General features: G+C 36.2%; 1 protein-coding gene across 4 annotated transcripts in view; it reads left to right on the forward strand.

The window, feature by feature from the left end:
- The window catches only part of sipa1 (signal-induced proliferation-associated 1), a 66658-nt gene extending 53723 nt beyond the window's left edge, over positions 1-12935 (forward strand). For 3 of the 4 annotated variants that reach the window (XM_015382864.1, XM_015382866.1, XM_015382865.1), the window contains exons 11-16: positions 1756-1882; positions 1974-2106; positions 4571-4669; positions 6374-6446; positions 7070-7148; positions 11585-12935. In XM_015382864.1, the coding sequence (XP_015238350.1) occupies positions 1756-1882; positions 1974-2106; positions 4571-4669; positions 6374-6446; positions 7070-7148; positions 11585-11728 (655 nt within the window). In that variant the 3' untranslated portion in view covers positions 11729-12935. Of the gene's footprint in view, positions 1-1755; positions 1883-1973; positions 2107-4570; positions 4670-6373; positions 6447-7069; positions 7149-7494; positions 7688-11584 lie in introns of those variants that run through there. The other variant, XM_015382867.1, reaches the window with a different exon arrangement.
- Positions 12936-18028: the final 5093 nt, after the last annotated feature.

The raw sequence follows: 18028 nt of genomic DNA on the forward strand, positions 1-18028 counted from the left end.
TAAAACAAAAAAAAAAACATCTGTTGTTGATGTCAGCTCAGTTTTATTTAATAGCTAGATGAAAATATGTTAAAGCAACACCGGTTAAGTTTTGACTCAAGTGCAAGTTAAATTTGACATTTATTAACTGATTAATTTGTTGGTCCAAAGTGGTCTGCTATCAGCTTCCAAAATAGAAGGTAGATTAATTCATTTTGCAACAGTTTAGTGTTACCAGTTGCTTTCAGGGGAGCTAAACCTCATAAAGGGTATCGGTGTTACTGTAAGGCTGACGTATCCTGTATCTTTAATTTTATTAATTTTCAAATCAAACATCGATTGATCAAAAACTTTTTAAAGTTTGTTTTAAACTAACTTAAAGGAATTACTTTACTATATCAGATGTTACCCTAAATTAGGTGCTTATGGGCCTTCTTGGGAGCCAAAATGCGTATTAAAGTGCCCTCTGTACTGAAAAGTAATGCAGTGTCAGCCTGTGAATGAAGAACCTGGTTTACCTGCAGCAGCAACCGAAACCTAACATATTGTTCAACTTTTGTTTTGTTTGAAATGAGGAGGACTACATGGAAGTTTTGTTCCAAGATTGTGGCAAGCATTGCAAATATTTTGTAAATGTTTATTAAATATAAAAATGTAATCCAGAAATACAACTTTGAAGAATCTTTTTAATCAAAAAAAGGTTTTCAGAGTTTATGTTTTCTTTCTTTTTTTCAAACCGGAATTTTACATATTTTATTTATTCAAATTTCTCTCTTTCAGATTTAGTTTTATGGATTGCATTATTTTAAAATAACATTTTCCATATCACATTCTCTTGACTGCTTGGGGCGGGCTTTTCTCTGGAGTGAGGAGCAGAGATGCATTTCTATTGGCCTGCATGGTTGTTAGCAACATCTTTACTGGTCAGTGCAGATGTTTACAGATGGGCTTGAAGTGAAAAGAATGATCTGTAAAACGCAATTTGAAAAGAATGCAATTAAACTCAATGTGAAAATAAAGAACGTTAGAAATTGACAATAAATAAATGATGTTAAAATAAAGTTAACTAGCACAGTTTCTCTCAAAACCCTTTTTGATTAAGAAGTTTTTCATAGATTCATTCCTTTTTTTTTTCTCTTTTTTCTTTCTTGATTTCCTTTAACAAAACATGTTCTTTTCTTGCACCGTAACAAATGTCACTCCATAAAATTACATCCAAAGAACATGAATGAACATTAATTTGGATCAGCAGGTAGTTTAAAGTCAGACCCAGATGGACCATGATCCCAAACACAGACTACTGGTTTTGCCTTGTATAAAGCAGACCAGCCTAAAAATTCCAACTCATGCAGTTTGCTTAGCTGACCTGCAAATCTATAAAAACAGCAGGTATTATCTAACACCCTGGGTTTATATTGTCATTAATATGCTTATTTACATATAATGGTCTGGCCTGTTGTCTCATAATCATCCACTTGAGAATCAAGTTATCTGTGTCAGCCTGTTTAATTACATTCATCACACTTTTCAGCTGCTAAGGAAGGAACTCATAACATTCATGCTAAATATTTTAATTCAGCTGCTCCACATGCTGAGTTTGCTTTTTACTATCCCATAAAACACAAACTAATATTTGGACTTAAGCACATGCTGTTTTTGGTTACATTGTGGATGCAACAGAGTTCAACTCTAAGCTCTCCTGGAGATTAGATCTGCTTTTAACAACTGGATGGGATGAAAAGATTTGTGTATGTGTGTGTTTTGGGCCTGATGCAGACACGTGTACGGCAACACGATGATGAAGGAACAGCACCACATATACGAGAATGTTGGGGAGCTGAGGGACGCCACGCCCGACCTGATCCTGGCTGTAAAACCCAAAGTTCCTCCAGAGGATGAGCAGGTGAGTCGCAACGCCCGAGGAACATTTTGCCCGTGTTGTCTGATTGTCTCGTATTGCTGAATCCTTCATCCTCATCTGTTTCTTGATTTAGTTCATGGGCTTTGACCTTGAAGAGGACAAGGCTTCAGCGAGTGACTCATCTTTCTCCTCTTGCCGGCTATCGAGTGTAGACCGAGCTGAGAGAAATTCCCGAGCCCTCAGTCTTCATAACTCCATTACCAAGAGTAAGAACTTTTCTTTTTCTCTTAGAAATTCTCTAGTAAAAGCCTGATAAAGTTTGTTGGATACCAATCTCTGAAAATAGATTTAGAACCTTAGAAATTTCTAGGTTTTATTTGTTTTTTGGTCAAACTTAAATGTTTAAAATCTTCAATCCAATCTGTATATTGCAAATCACTATTGTCTTCATTCAAACAGAAAGCTGTCCAAAGGGAATTGCTTGTATGTGAAATATTAAATGCCCCCTAATTTAATGACCAGTGTTCCCACGCCAATTGTTTGAAGATTGTTTTATTTCAGCAGTATTGGAGGGTTTTGGAGCACGATCAGTCTGTTCAGGGTGATAGTAGAGCAACTCAGTCAAATTTAAGTCCAAACTTCAAACTAGGCCCTTCCACTTCTAAAAAACCTTTGTTAAAAAGGTTCTGGAACATATAGAGGTGGCGTTGCAGTTATTGTTTGGACCATTGTCCTGTAGCATAAAATAAAGAGTCTAGAATTTAAAGGAATTCAGGACATTACATCCCAGCCCAGTAGTTGGCGGTAATAAATAGCCTGTACACTTCAGTGATGTGTTCACCTATGTCATGTGTAAACACATCCTGAGTTACAACCTTCTGCATGGAAACTCTGCCATACTCATTACTTTTCACATGGATAATATTGAACAACAAATATATTACAAAACATAAAAACTCAATTAAAGAGCCAGCATTGATAAATAAAGGTACCAGTAGTCCAAAAGCTGGAATGCATTGGTCGTCTAATACCGTTTGTTCTAAATTCTTCAAGTTTTCACCTTACTTTCTCCTACACATAGATGTGCACACAAGAATGTTGAAAAATGTTCAGCTTTTGTCGCTGCCTCACAACCCAAAACCAATCAGTGAGGGTTTCACTGAGTGATTATAAGTTAGAGAGTTTGCTACACCCTGCAGTCGGCAACAACTTTTGATATCAAGGAAAACATCGTTTTAGCAGAGTACGACTTTCCTATAGTTGATCCTTTCAGTCAGGTCTAGTGAAATCCTTGCTGCTTTTTCTGTCAGGGACGTTTTAAAAAATCAGTCAGAAAACCCCTCCGATTTATTAACTCTTCAAATATCTTTGAGCACGATTGGCAACAGCTGCAGTCGCGTCTCATGATGTGTTTCAGGACGGCGGCCATGACGGTCATCTGTCACTGTTATTAGAAATGAGTAGAGATGGCTTTGTGACCGTTATCAGGGTGATATGTCAGTGAGTTTTTATTACCTGTTCATGAGGTTCCTTTGATTGCTTCTGTTAGAGATATGTTAAGACTTTTGACAGTTTCTATTGAAATGTTTTTTGAATTGGCAGGTCTGATAGCGATCAGGCATTGTTGCAGCTAGTGAAGCTGAACTCAGCTTTCTAGAAAGGTTTGGTTTACCACTGTGACTTCATGGTTCGAAAATGCAAAGTAGACTTATTTGAAATCTGCTCTTATCTCCTCATGAAACGTGCACAATAGTCCCAGATATTAAAGAAACAAGAAAAGCTAAAAACTAACGAAATCTTTAGGGAAGGAAACCATACTTTTTTTTTTAGTTTGTTTTCCATTAAAGTGGTTAGAATCAATTCAGACAGTTATCTGTGCTGAGAAATATTATGACCCAGATTCTAAGCTCAAAACAAAGTTTTATTTCAAAACAACAGCTGGCACACATGTTAACAGATCATCGCTGCTTGATTTGAGCCCTACATTGCTTTTTCCAGCTTTGTCCTGCATTAAATCCCTTGCTTCATTATCCCCCTGCTGTCCTAGCTGCGCCCTCTTTGTTCCTCCACGCTGCCCACTATTCTGCTAATCTAATATCACCCCTGCTCTGCTGCTCCCTCTCCTCATGGGTAGGAATAAAAGGGGAGACATATGGGTGGTGGGAAGGGTGGGGTTTTACCCCCCCAAATCAAGCAACCCCTCTTACACCATCTGCTCTGCTACTGCTGAAAGAGATTGTTTTAGGCTTATTTACAGGAAGTTAGAAGGACTTAAAGAAATATTTTAAGCTCAATTATAAAATTTAAGATATGCTTGAGCGTTCAAATGTAAAAATTGTAGTATCTTTGCTGTACTTCAAAAGTATTTGAAAATGTTTGTATTAATTTCATATGCAACTGTTCATGGTAATTATAGTATTTAGAGTTAGTTTGTTTTCCATCTTGTTTTTTGGTTTTCAGTGATTGTTTACATCAAACCTTGTCCTCAAACATCCTATTTAGGATTCTGCCTCTTAATGGTTTTCCAGAAGATAATGTCCAGCATTTGAACAACACTGCCCTCTAGTGGGTATTATTTGTCAGTACAACACAAGAGACAACCCAGATGCATGCAACATCTGCAATCCAATATTTGTCCTATATACCTGTCTGTATGTAGGGGGTGGGGTGGTAGAGACATAGAACACTGCATATGGTAGATTTTCATTATTATTTTATTATTTTTTGCAGTTCTGTCTGAGACGACAGACTCGACAGATGAGGAGTGGCAGTCAATCTCCGACCTGGCGACAGCCTGTCGCAGCATCCTGGAGGCTTTGTCCAAAGAAGGTAAGGTTAGAAAAAAGACCAATCAGTAGTTATGCCATAAACAGTGAACCTCAGTTCTTAATTTATGATTTGTTTGAAAGGCTAAATTAGTGGGTTGATCATTTTTATTAATTTATCTTTTTCACAACTAAGAAAAAAACCTTTGCTTATTTTGACCTAAAAATGATTAGGAGTTTAAAGCCCTAACCTGATAAATAAGCAATGATTTTCACCGATCCAGGAACATGTTTGAAATTAATTAAATTCTTACTAAACCAAACTGAAAAATATTCTCTAACAATATATATTGGAAATAACAGGACCTTACAATATATGCAGCAACTTGAAAAAAAGGTATTCACACCCTATAAGGTTTCTCCGTACTTCTTCATATCTAAACTTTTAACTTCATTGTATTTTGCTTTAAATTTATCAGGAAAAAAATTTAAGTACTGAAGCAGTTAAGTGAGTCGTAACCTTGTATTTTACTTATACAATCCTTCTTAGATTGTCTTTAAGTTTACATTTAATCACATTTAGGAGAAAAAAATAAATATGACCCATTTTCATAGCCGCTTGTGATCCAGGTGGAGGACTAAAATCAAACTTTATGAAAGACATGCTCATTAGCCTGGCTTTGAACAAGTAGCCCAGCTCTGATTTACTGGCATGTTACAACTAAAGCCCAAAACAAACACTTAAACATACAAAAAAGCCGTATTTTCAGGGTGATAACACCTTGTGGATTCTATAATTTTTTTTTACATAGTTTTGCAAATATTTACTACACATAAACTCTAGAAAGAATTGGGACATACATCTGCTTTTAGCTCTCTTGATTCAAACCTTGGTAGAAATATGTTAAAATTACAGCAGAAAAAAACCTGAAAAATATCTCTACCTGCATAAACATGTAGATGTGGTTCTTTTCTTATTGCACTTTAAAAAATAACTCCAGATCAGTTGAAATGGATGGAGAGAATCTGTGAAAATAAATCTTTAAATCCTGTCATGATTCTCAGCGTGGGCGGTACTTGGCAGGGACTGTCATCAGGGGCCAATGTCCCCTAAAACTGCTTCCTGTTATAACCCCTCTGAACACATAATACCAAATTAGTTTTGTATGATGGTATTGTTTGGCACAGAAACTGTAGCTGATTGTTCCGTGGGCAATCATCATTTTTAAATCTGCAGGTTTACTTTAACAGTGATTTAAAAATTAAAATCTTGCTCTCGGCTCCAGCTGTGTTGAGTTGGATCACAATCTTCATCTCCTAGATCCCGTTCTGCAAAGTCGTTCTCTTGATATATTAAATGATAAACTATTGCTCGGGTTTTTTTTCTGCTTCTTTTTTTGTTCTGTGTCCTTATGAGAAAACATTGGCTCTTCCAAAAAAAAATCATCCCTCATTATCCTGCATGGTGATATGAGGTTGGCTGTCAGACATACAGGTTGTGCAAAGTGTTCAGACTTGGTCTCATCTTATTCTCTTATCATGTTTCCTATTTAATTTGTTTGCTGCCTCACTAATAATTGTATTAATTGATTTTCCAATATGAGTATTTTCTGAACTTCCTCTGCAGTTATTTCCTTGGTCTTCATCACAATGCTGTTTTCTTTTTCTTTTTTTACTTGTTTTAAAACCATTCCATGCCTTCACAGAATATTTGCATTTATTCTGAGATCAAACTTGATGGTAATCACCCTAATTTTCCTAATTTCAGACCGCAAAGCCGGGGATTCCTCTCAAGGAGGAACTGATCAGACAGACGGAAAACTGAAGGACTCAAAGGACAGGTGGGCTCCTACAAAATACGCACTTATCTTAGTTGTCTCTTCCTCACAGTTGTTTTAATTTCAAACTCCAACCTGAGTATGTTGAGATGAAGCAATGCTCTTTTTAGTCTCAACACCTCTGCTTAGCTGTTGCTGACTGCCTGTTTTTGACCAAAGACTTATCCGCCTACATTTGCAAGATGGTCCGTTTACATTATCCGGCAGAGGGCAGCATGTCTCATCTTATAAAATAATCCTTATTTTACAACTTTTTCCAGCAACAATCCCCTCTGCAAGAACAGGCACCACAACTGAAAGACACAGAAGCTGTATGAGACACGGCAGGCTGTAGTTTTTCTCCTGCACTCTGCAGGTTGTAGACATTATTTATGACTGTAGTCCTGCCAAAATGCCGCTCAGGATAAGAGCAATCAGTCATACGGGCAATTAATTGAAATGGACCTCCAAAGTGTTGCTGTTTTCATTAGAGGCAAAAGTGTGACTGCACCACCAATCAGACAAATGGAGAAGTTTCCGGTTTGTCAGAGTTGACAGGAAGTTTCTCATCATTCATTATTACTTTTGTTTACTTGTTAGAACTATTTCACTCTGACTGTTTGCGCTTCTCTTATTTTCTGCTACAGCGACTCTCCAGGCCACCTCGAGGAGAAGGTGTCGCAGCTGGAGGCCATGTTGAAGAAGCTGCAAGATGACCTGCAAAAGGTGCTTTGACTTCTATGAATGTTATTCCCTGTGACAGTATTTTGTAGCGCCACTAAAAGAGTCAGCAGGTAGGAGAAAGTATTTCCTTTGCTCTGCTTCTGTCGCTGGAGCAAGAAGATTTCTGTTTGCTGACGCAGCTGTTAGAAATCCTGCTGTCCACCACCTTCAGGTCCCTGCTGACTCCCTGCAGAGATGTATTAAATTATAAAAAAAAAAAGAAACACTTTAAAAGATGTTTATTTATTTATTATTTTATGTACAGAAACATTCCTGATTTTTTTGTAATTTTTCCCCTTATCCTGCTATTTTACATGTATTTATGAGAACTCCTGCTGTGTTTTTTCAGTACTTTCTTCCCTGCACATTTCCACCAAACATGAGTCTGTGCTGCTCTGTTGATCTTTCTTGTTGATGCCTCAGAAAACTGTATGAAATGAACTCAAAGGCTTCGTTTTGGACGCAAGATCCAGCTGCCTTAAAAAAAAAAAAACAGTTTCAACACAAAGTCCACTTTTCAAACTTAAATAAAACAAAACAAATAAAACATGGCCTTACTAAGCAGATGGAGCTGCGCGGTCAGACACGCACAAGTGGCCCTTGTGTTGAAAATTTATTTTGCCAATATTGTCTCTGTGTATGTCTTTGTCTGTATGATGCATGATATTTCTCCCAATTCACTTCTATTTTGAAGTCTTTGATGAGGACTGCAACTATGACTATTTTCACTAGTAAAATAATGGATTTTTTTTTTTTAATGAACAATCAACCAAATCTTTACTTCTCGATGCTAACTTTATGAATACGCCCCAAAACCCTCTCATCATTAAAAGTGGTTTTAATGTTTAATTTTGACGACTACTGGTTTATTTACAGCCTTGTCTCCAGAAAAGAGAGAAAGCGCGCTGTGTAAAATGTAATGAATGAAAAGAAAAAAAAAATTTTTAAGAAGAAGAAATAGATTTAATTCTTTAAAAAATGCATCACTACAAAAAAAAGACTGAGTCATCTGTTATTTCTTTAGATATTTAATTACCATTAATTTTTCTATACGTTTTCAGGCTTTTTGAGTGTTTTTAAAGTTCATTTCTTGGTGCTTTACTTTTTTTTCTTGTTTCTTTTTTTTTTTTTTTTTTAATAAGGGATGGTTTTTCACAGTTCAATTAGATGGAAAAATACATCTTCTAAGATCATAAATGCTCCAATATCTCATCTCTAAAGATTTAACAATACCTACCTAAAGACTACAACAGATTTATAGTACATGGCAGAACATTTTTTACAATATCTCTAATATTCCATATATGGCACATATTTGCACCGCAATTACAGCATTTCTACAACTTTTGCTCAAAAAAAGGCGCAATAACCGACTGACAATAGTCCTTAGCTATGCCGACACTTCTGCACTGTTAAAATATTTAACTGCTGAGACGCTATATCCTTGGAACGGAGAGTGAGACTCACAGCTTCACCTGTTTCTTGGCTTTTTAGGCTTATAATAATCGATTACTAGTGACACGCTTAGAACATTATATTTTCTATTCCAAATCATTAGTAGATTTAAAACTGGGTGTAACCGGGAGGTGACAAAATTATTTAAAAAAACATAACATGTTTTACAAAATCCTTTTTACTTTCTGATAATTATACCTTTACTTCCTGATAGGATAAGAGGCGGAGTCAATGCAGTCTACTTCTTTTCTGCTCAACCCCCTTATCTTAGCTATTTCCTATTATATCCAAAACCTATTGTTTGTGCTGTCAATCAGATTCTGAGTTTAGAAGAAATTAGTTCGATAATAATACATGCAATTGATTTACATTCAGGTGTTTGTTATTTAAATCACCAAAGTGTGATACAATCAGACGCTACACTTGAGTCATCTGTTGAATAAGTAGCTTAAACAATGATGGTGTCTATAAGCTACCTTGGCTATATTGAGGTTTGAGACAAATTGGCAAATCCATCAAATTAGAAATGTTTCCAAAAATTAACTAAAAAGCAAATAACTAATGTAAAAATTAGGCCAATGTTAAGCCAAATCTATGAGCATTAACATAGTGGACCGAGTCGGACTGAATGAAACAGCTGATAGCTGAAGCTTCCCATACAGTAAATGGTGTCAATAAACTGAAGGATCAAGCATCTGTCAGATCTTATATTTGGTGTTTGATGCAATTTCTACTGCTGTAAATCATTTTTTTTTATGTCTGACATTTCTTGTCTTGTCATCTTATTTGTCTATTTACCTCATTTTTAAGGATCGACTGTAAGACATGTTGTTTCGATAACAAGGCTGAGCTGAACATCTGTGAAAAAGCTGCTAAAGTCTAATGAATGATTTTTAAGGACATTCAAAAAGCCTGGCCAACTGTTGCATTAGTTTATTTTAGAATATTATTATCTATTAAGAATGTCTGGCTTCCTGCTAGTCAAATATAAACAAGTGATGAGTTTTGTTTTGTGTTTTTTTATAACTTGGACACATTTTTGTATGAGTTCATTTTAAACCTGATGCCAGCTGGCTAGCTTAGTGGTGCTGAAATAAATGCAACAAAAAGAATTGTTTAATTTAGTAATAACTCATAGAAATAACTAGTAGGAGTTTAACTTGTTGGTTTTTTTAATGGTTTCATAACTACATGGACAAATGTGTTAAAGATGGAAACAACCCGATCAGGAGAAATCAGTTCAAAACCAAGAACATTAAACAAGCAATTAAAAACAGAATGTGTTTGTTTTTATTAAAACCACACAGCTTTTGTATTATATGCATTACTGTAATAATAATCTCAGTGCTTTAGTCAAAGATACATCATAACCCTTTTTTTGACAGTTTTCCATGTTACAGCCACACACTTATAATTTTAAGGTGGAACAAATAATGAATAGTTAAAAATAACATGTTCCTAAGTAAAATCTGAAAATGTGCCAAATGTATCCAAATTGTGTAATAAAACTTCCTTAATATAAGACTTGTTAGTAATTTAATCTTAGTATAGCTCCAGTTTATTGGTAAAGGCCTCAGAAGTTTGTTGGATGACATGAGGGAGGAAATAGAAACACAAAGATTTAGGAAAACCCCAGAGAGGTCAGGGATAGAGTCGTGGAGAAGATTAAAATAGATTTAGGTTATAAAACATTCTTGCCCACAGAGCACCGACCAATACGATCCACCTGAGCTGACAGGCTGCTCAAGGACAGCGTTAATCTGAGCGCAGCCTGGAGGAAAATGGCGAAACCAGAGGAGTCATGTCTTTTTTAGATTCAACAGCTGTGAGCTGTGCACTCCACCAATATGCTCTCATTGGAAAAGTAAAAAAGAAAAATGTTATTTCTTAATGAAAACCATCAAAAGTCTGGTAAACATCCGTTTAAATGCAACATTTTTGTTTTAAAACACGGTGTTAGCAGTATCATGATGTGGGACAGCTTTACTCTAGAAGGGACAGGGTTTTTAATTGGAAGAGACGTAACATAAAAGCTTTAAAGATTGAAGGGATTCGATTCAAACACATTTCTCTATTGGAATAAAAGGGCAAGAATAAGTGCAGCAGATCATTTGTAAACAGGGGAACAGATAAATTAATTGTAAAAAAAAAAAAAAAAAAACTTCCTTTACTTTCCACTTAAGACCTCCGTTACAAACCCTTATATTTGTGGTTAACGTGCAGAAGTAAAAGGGATGTAAGTATTTTTCCAGTTTCAAAGGTTTGGCATCAAGTTTAAAATGAAAAGTTCGTATCTCTCCCAGTTTTCCAATATTCACATAATCAATTGTTCTGTTTTTATTTACCTTTTACACAGTCGGCAAGCAAGGTTTGTATGATTACCTTCTCAATTGTGATGATTTTGCTGCTTTTTTTTTTTTTCTCTGTATTGCAGCAACAGAATCAGTTCGAACTTGACTCTGGAAACTTTTGATTGTGCTTATCTGCTATTTTCCCTCCTGTAATCAATATAGATATTTGATGAAGGCAAAATAATACTGAACCTGTTTGACCATGAAAATAATCTTTAGTTGCAGCCCTTCACACATTTTGACTGATAAGGTGCTTGCTCATTTCATCCCCAGCCCTTAAAGAATTGATTTAATAAACAATATGCAACACAAAAAACAGCTAAAGTTTGGTTGTTTTTTACCCAATTAACCCGAATCAAAACAAAACGTCTTCCTGTCAGAGAAGTGATCGGATCAGCTGATTGGAAGTTATGGATTGCGTGTTTATTCCCTCTCGCTGCTGTGCGTCTCTGCTCTGACTGTCGCATCTCTTGTTTATGCACGCCCGCGAGCTTCCTTCCTTCCTTCCAGCCATCACTGTACCTGTCGCCCCCTACCCAAACCTAACCCCCCCACTACACACACACCTCTTGTTCCTGCCACAGCAATCTGAGCGACAGCTTCTGTTTTTTGTTGTGTGCCGATGTTTTTCAGGAGAAAGAGGACAAGGCGGTGCTGCAGGCCGAGGTGCAGAGCCTCAGGCAGAACAACCAGCGGCTGCAGGAGGAGTCGCAGAGCACAGTGGCCCGCCTCATCAAAGTCACTGAGCTGCTGTGCAACGTCAACAAACCCTGTTAGGTCCCCTTGCTGCTTGACGATGCAAATCCTGCAGAGCGCCTCCATGCTCAACGCCATCTCTTGATCATGTATTGATAGCTGCAAAAGTTAAAACATGCAGGCAAGCGTGGTCCTGCCTGCTGGAGAAGAAGTATGCAAAAGAGAAAAAAAAAAAGTAGACTGACTTGCACAGGCTGCTGTAGAGAGCTCCTCTTGGAGTGTGTGCGTGTGTGTATGTTTGCGTGTGTATATGCCCGTGTTCCTTGCTTCAAATACTTGACAAGCTCTGCTAAGTAGCACTTACATAAGAGGTTTTCAATTAAGACAGAGAGACACTGTATAGCATGTTTAGTGGTGTCTAATGGAAAATTAACAAAAGTGTATAAAACATAGTAAGCAGTATCAGCAGTAATATAAATGAACAGTAGTATTGCTTTGTTCTCTGGCATACATGTAGAGTGTGGTTTCTGTGTGGCACAGATGGGAAGGTTGGCCTGAAATTAAAATAAAAGTAAAAACAACAGTTTTAAGTCTGCAGGCAGCCCTCTACTTAAAAAGATTTAAAGACGCTTACTGACCTGACTGGACTAAGAGCGAGGTCTGTTATGTAACAACATCATCCTCTATCTTCACCTCTCAGTAGTACTGTATGTAAGTAATGTTTTTTTCTTTTTTTTTTAAAGAAAAGATTAACAAAGGGACTTGGAAAAAAAAGGAAGGTTAAAAAAAAATCAAACTGCTTGCTCTTCTGGGATTTTCTTTTTTTTTAAAAGCAGCATAAAGAGGAAACCCCAAAAAGGTTGCGATACCTCTCCTTGAAGACTCAGACTCTGGCAGGAATAAACAGCTTCAGCTTCCTTTCATGACTGCCTGTAGCTGCTAATCTTCTAACCTCACTACTGTAGCAGCCATAACTGTAGAAGGTCTCCTCCTGCTGGCCTGAACGGCAGCTCTTATTTTACAGCTAGGGCTTCACAGGGGGGATGCATTTATGGTATTTAACAATATTTGTTTCTGTTTGATGGATCTGACCAATAGTGGTAATTGCTTTAGAGTGACAGCAGTGGGTCAAAATATTCTTACCACCTTGATTAGAGATGCACCGAAAAAGATGCACCGTGTGGTGATTAAAGCAGTCATAGTTTCATTGATCACCGCTTTACAGGTGAACGCTCAATTAAAACCTCAGATATTGAGTCGTTTCCAAGCAGTAAACATACAGATCCATCTAACAACACCATTCGGTATCGAAGTAAATGATGGAAAAAGAGTCACAGTTACGTATTTAAGAATAATTCAAATTAAAAGGAAGCAGTAGAAGAGAGCAATTTGCATTTTGTTTCATCTCCGTTTCATATGTCTGAACTTTTGGTTGTTTTAAAATCTGTTTTGAGTAAAATAATTAACTGTTTGCTAAAGAAGTTCAGTTTCTGTTAGGAATGTTTCTTTAAAAAATAAAATCACCATCAGACAAACAGCAGGAAGCCTGAGATTATCACAGCACAGATTTTTCATTTGTTTTATGATTTTGAGTTTTCAGTCTTTCCAAAATGTGAGAAGCAGGATTTGGAAATGTTTGAAAATTTCTGCTTTCAGGAAAACGATTCTCTAACTACTTATGCTGTGTTTAGTTTACCTACTAAGTAAGAATGTGGAACTAGGAATGAGAACCATGCTAAAGTTTATTGGGAAACAGTGAACATTTATTTCTTCTTATTTTCTGCAGCCACAGTCCCTTAGGAAATTCTTATTTAAATCCCCTTAAAATATTTTACCTGTAACTTAATATTTAGTAATTTTAGGGTGTCTGCCAGTTCATTCAAGTCCTATTTGAAAAAAAAAAAATATTTAACAATACCTCTGAGTGAAAACTAAATCAACTGCCTATTTTTTTATATTTTTGTTTCAATGAGATAATTCACCTAATTGACAAAAGACAGATTTCTATTGTACTGCCATTTAAAACGTCAGTTTTCTTCATCCTAAAGAGTTGAAGAGCTGCGGCTCCTCAGAGAAAAGCACACAGAGGCTGCTTTACTAACGCTGATCTTCTTTAACATAAGATATTTTAAATGACAAAACAAATGGCTTGATAATTTCAGTAAAATCCTGTTCCATAGTGTTTCAAACAAAAAACAGGACAGTACCACTGTGATATCAGTAATGTTAGCCGTGCTAATGTTATAGGATTTCTTTCTCACTCACACAGGTAATTCATTATCTAATCAATGCTGAAAGACAAGAACAGAAATACTGTTGTCATATTAATGACTGTGCTTGATTTGCAAATTGCTAATATACTTTGATAAAGTACTAAGTTTGATAAAGCTGAATTTAAAAACCCATTGCACAATAGTTCCTCTCTTCATGCTTTCATTTTCTATCCATGTTTGCTACTTAAATCACTGCATATCTATATGTTTTATTTTTAGAGAAATACAAAAATCTCAAATCCCAAATTTTTAAATCCCTTCTTATTTTAGCTCTAGTTGCTATTGGAATCAGTTGACTCTATTGAAATATAACATACTATGATCAAATTGAACTAATTCAAAGTGACCTGCTTGTGTTTATTCTTTATTTAGTCATGGTACAACCTCTCTACAGCAGATTAGGAGCCGACAACAGAAACCGACTTTGAATCATGGGTTCCCAAAGCGGTGCTAAACATCCTTTTTACGAGTACAAAATGTTCTGCACTATTTCATACTCAAATAGGTCAAATTCTAAGCAACCAATAACCTAAAGGTACTAAATACCAATCCTCCACTCACTGCAGGAAAGCTAAATATAGCCATTAAAGTAAATAAAAAATTGGATATCAGCCACATTTCTCTGATCGGTGCATCTCTAAGCTAAACCTTTGCTTGTGTTCTTCCATGTTTTCTTGCACTTTTCCTTTCATCAGTGTAACACTGGACATGTGAAAATACTGTTTTCCGTTCAAACTGTCAAAGATTAGGATTACGTCTCCTTTATGTGATCTTAACTTCCCGTCGATACTCGCCTTCCCTCAGTGGTGTGTGTTCAGCTCTAATGGAGTCGGTGTGTTTTGAGGATTTCAACAACAAATCCAAAATAAAATGGCTGACCGCAAACTCTCTCACAAAACACACAGAAAGTGTTGCCAAACATCATTAAGACTGCAGTTTCTTTTTTTTTTACCTTGTACAGACTTCCCCCTGTGATTTAATTTTTTAGTCACTGTGAATAACTGGTACCAGCATAAGAAAAGTGAATTGAGAATCTAAACTTTTCCACGTCGGCGCACTGGGCATGCTCTCCTTTTTCGCGGGACGATTAGTGTCAATCAAAGGCTCCGTCGCTTAAAGGGAGAGCCGTGTACGGGAAAAGACCTGTTTTACTGTGTCTTGCGTATTTATTTAGATTGTAGGAGACTGGTCAAGCATGACAACGTGCCAAGCCACTTCCAAGCCTCCCCTCGTTGTATGTTTCTATGTATAAAAATGTAATGTATTAATAATGCAAATGTGGACTTTTCTTGTAGCTGTGCAAACTGGATTGAAGGTTTAAAAAATGAAAATGTGAACTATGGTGGCGAAGCAAAGTGGACTGAGTTTAAAATGTTGCTTTACTTTTCTAGTAAAATGATTATGATGTAAAATGAAGTGATGATTCCTGAAACATAATGTATAAATGATGATATTCTGAAGTTAAGTTATTTGAAATATTGAAAAATGGTCATCAGGTATGCCTTAATGAATGGATTCCCTCTTTCAGAATGGATGCTCAAACTGGTCATGCTGGTGTAATGTGAACACTCTTGACCTTGTGCCTACCTGAAAATGTAATGTGTGTCAATCCAGTATTTTTGCAGTTATGGTCATCATTATTTCCTTTGGTTATTTTTTTTTATCCTTTTTATACTTGGTTGCTCTTGGCGAGTTTGTGTTTTATGTAATGTATATATTTTCTCTATTATTTGAATTGGATTTCTTTGGCAGATGAAGATTTCCTACCACGGTGTCTCAACATCTGGTCTTTCATCTGCTGTGTAAGGAAAAGTCAGTGAGTGCCACGTGATCTAAAGATCAAGTAATAATAACAGACTTTTACCATTAATCCCTAAGCTTCACTGAAGGTTTCGACCTACTATTATTTAAATGTTTTTTTTTGTTTGGATTCAAAGGCAATGGTGCTGAAAATGATGGATGGTTAAGTTTGCGTGAAAAAAAATGGGTTGAGCTTCCATGAATGAATTATTCTTTAATTATTTAAATGTTTCAATATCGTTTGTCTATTATAGAAAAAAAAAATGAAACTGTGGGGGAGTGAAAGAAGGAATCAAAAATGATGTGGCATTACATGCTCTTTCTTGACCTAAGCTGGAAGTGCGGCAATTTAAAAAATGTGCACATGTAAAGTCCACACAGATATTTGACAAATATCCCCAAAGCAGATTATACTAAGATGTTTGTTTAGCTGAGTTTGAAATTGATGGAGTGATTGTGGAGAATATTTGGCTATTAAAAAGAAAATTCAGTAGGTTTGGAGTTTCTTTGGTTTAATTAAAGAATACATCTATTTACAGATGGTTTGACCTCCAGAGCTTAAGGTATATGTATTGGAATGACATCTTTAGTTTTCATTTGTTCACGCTGTGGCTCTGTTTACATTTGATGAAGCAGAGATGAATTAAAACACAAGTTTAAACAGCCATTCATACTGATTTGATATGTTTCCTTGAGTTTGAACCGGATCCATATAAACTAATCCTGCAAATTAAGATGTGACTTTTACTGAGTTTAAGGAGGAGCTGGATCAAGTTATCACATTTGGTCTCCAGTGGAAGTAGGTAAAACAGCAATGAAGGTAAAACAGACGTGCCATCAGAGAGAGAGAGAGAGAGAGCAGCCTTTAAACATTGGAACGCAACAAGATGATTGGGGTCAAAGGTCACTGCTAAATCCGACTTCCTGAAAAGTTGATGCAGGAGATCAAAGACAAGAAGTCTGTCTAATCACACACTCAGATCTGGATCTGAGGCTAAACACTAAATAGGATAATGTAAGAATTTCACTTGCATAATTTAGTAAATCATACAAGTGAATGTAAAAGTGATCTGAGTAGACATGAATGCATGTCTACTCACTGCATATGCAAAACTAGAGTAAAAGTACTGAGGTGTGTCTATTTACACTAAAATTTAAAGCAAAACTGGTATAATAATCTTAACTTTTTTAAACAGATAGAAACATCTACTCTTCCAGCTTCTAGTATTAATTATTATAATTATTGTAATTATTTTTTTTATTATCATTTGGAGCAAATCTAGGTCCCCCTTTCACATTAGTAGCTTTCAAGTAAGCCTAATATTTGTTCAAGAGTATAGCAAGCTGATAATACTGTAGCTTGCTTGTTTTTTAAGCAGTTGGTTCTTAACAGAAACGTTTCTAACTGTGTGCTCTTCAAAATGGAGGCCTTATATGCCCTAATTTTTAGAATGGGAAACAAGTCACAGCCTTTGTTCTGCAGGTTGACTGGCATTGTAGAGCAACAGGAGGGGGAGGGCCATCACTGCATTACTTTGGTCCATAGACATTACTATTTTTGATCCTTACTAATATGCATAACTCCTCCACAATTCTGAATATGTCCAAACCTGCTATAAATGCAGGCAGACGCCTCACTAATGGAGGTCAAATTAAAAGTTAAGGTACTGCAAGTTTTTTGGTCTTTGTGCTGTTTTATTAGGACCCAGGCAGAAGCTGTGTTAGGCAGAAAAAAAGTTTAATAATGAAAGTTCTAACAAATATTAACTGGTTAAAGACTTTAGGAAAATACTTCCCAGGAGATATGCACTGGAAGAAATTTACCATACATAATAAAGAACAGAGAAATTAATTAGTGATGGAAAGAACAGCATTGCATATGTGACAAGATCTCAGGTGTAGAACTACTTAGAAGAACTCTGGTTTCTACTACTGTAACAAAATATGTCACAAAATAAAAAAGGTTCTGTCTGGAAAATATGTAGAAAGCGAGATACAAGAACAGAGTACTCTAATTTGCATCATCTAGCGAGAGAGAGAGAGAGAGAGAGAGAGAGCACATTTCTCATGTTCAGCTTCCAGCTGTGTTTTGCCATCTTTCCTCAACCTACCCAACAGTTGGATGTTCCAGAAGTCCTGGGAGTGTTGGCCATGTGTGTTTGGGACAAAGTTTTTTTGTTTACATTTTCAGAGGGACTAAAATCCACAGCAAAGTTTCCGTTATCATTCTGGTTGAAACAGTTTCAGATCTCCACTGAGATAAGTCAGAAATGCAGTAGCTTAAAGTAACAGGATACTTTAAAGAAGA

Source organism: Cyprinodon variegatus, unplaced genomic scaffold (genome assembly GCF_000732505.1).
Source record: "Cyprinodon variegatus isolate N-32 unplaced genomic scaffold, C_variegatus-1.0 Scaffold268, whole genome shotgun sequence".
Classification (NCBI taxonomy): Eukaryota; Metazoa; Chordata; class Actinopteri; order Cyprinodontiformes; family Cyprinodontidae; genus Cyprinodon; species Cyprinodon variegatus.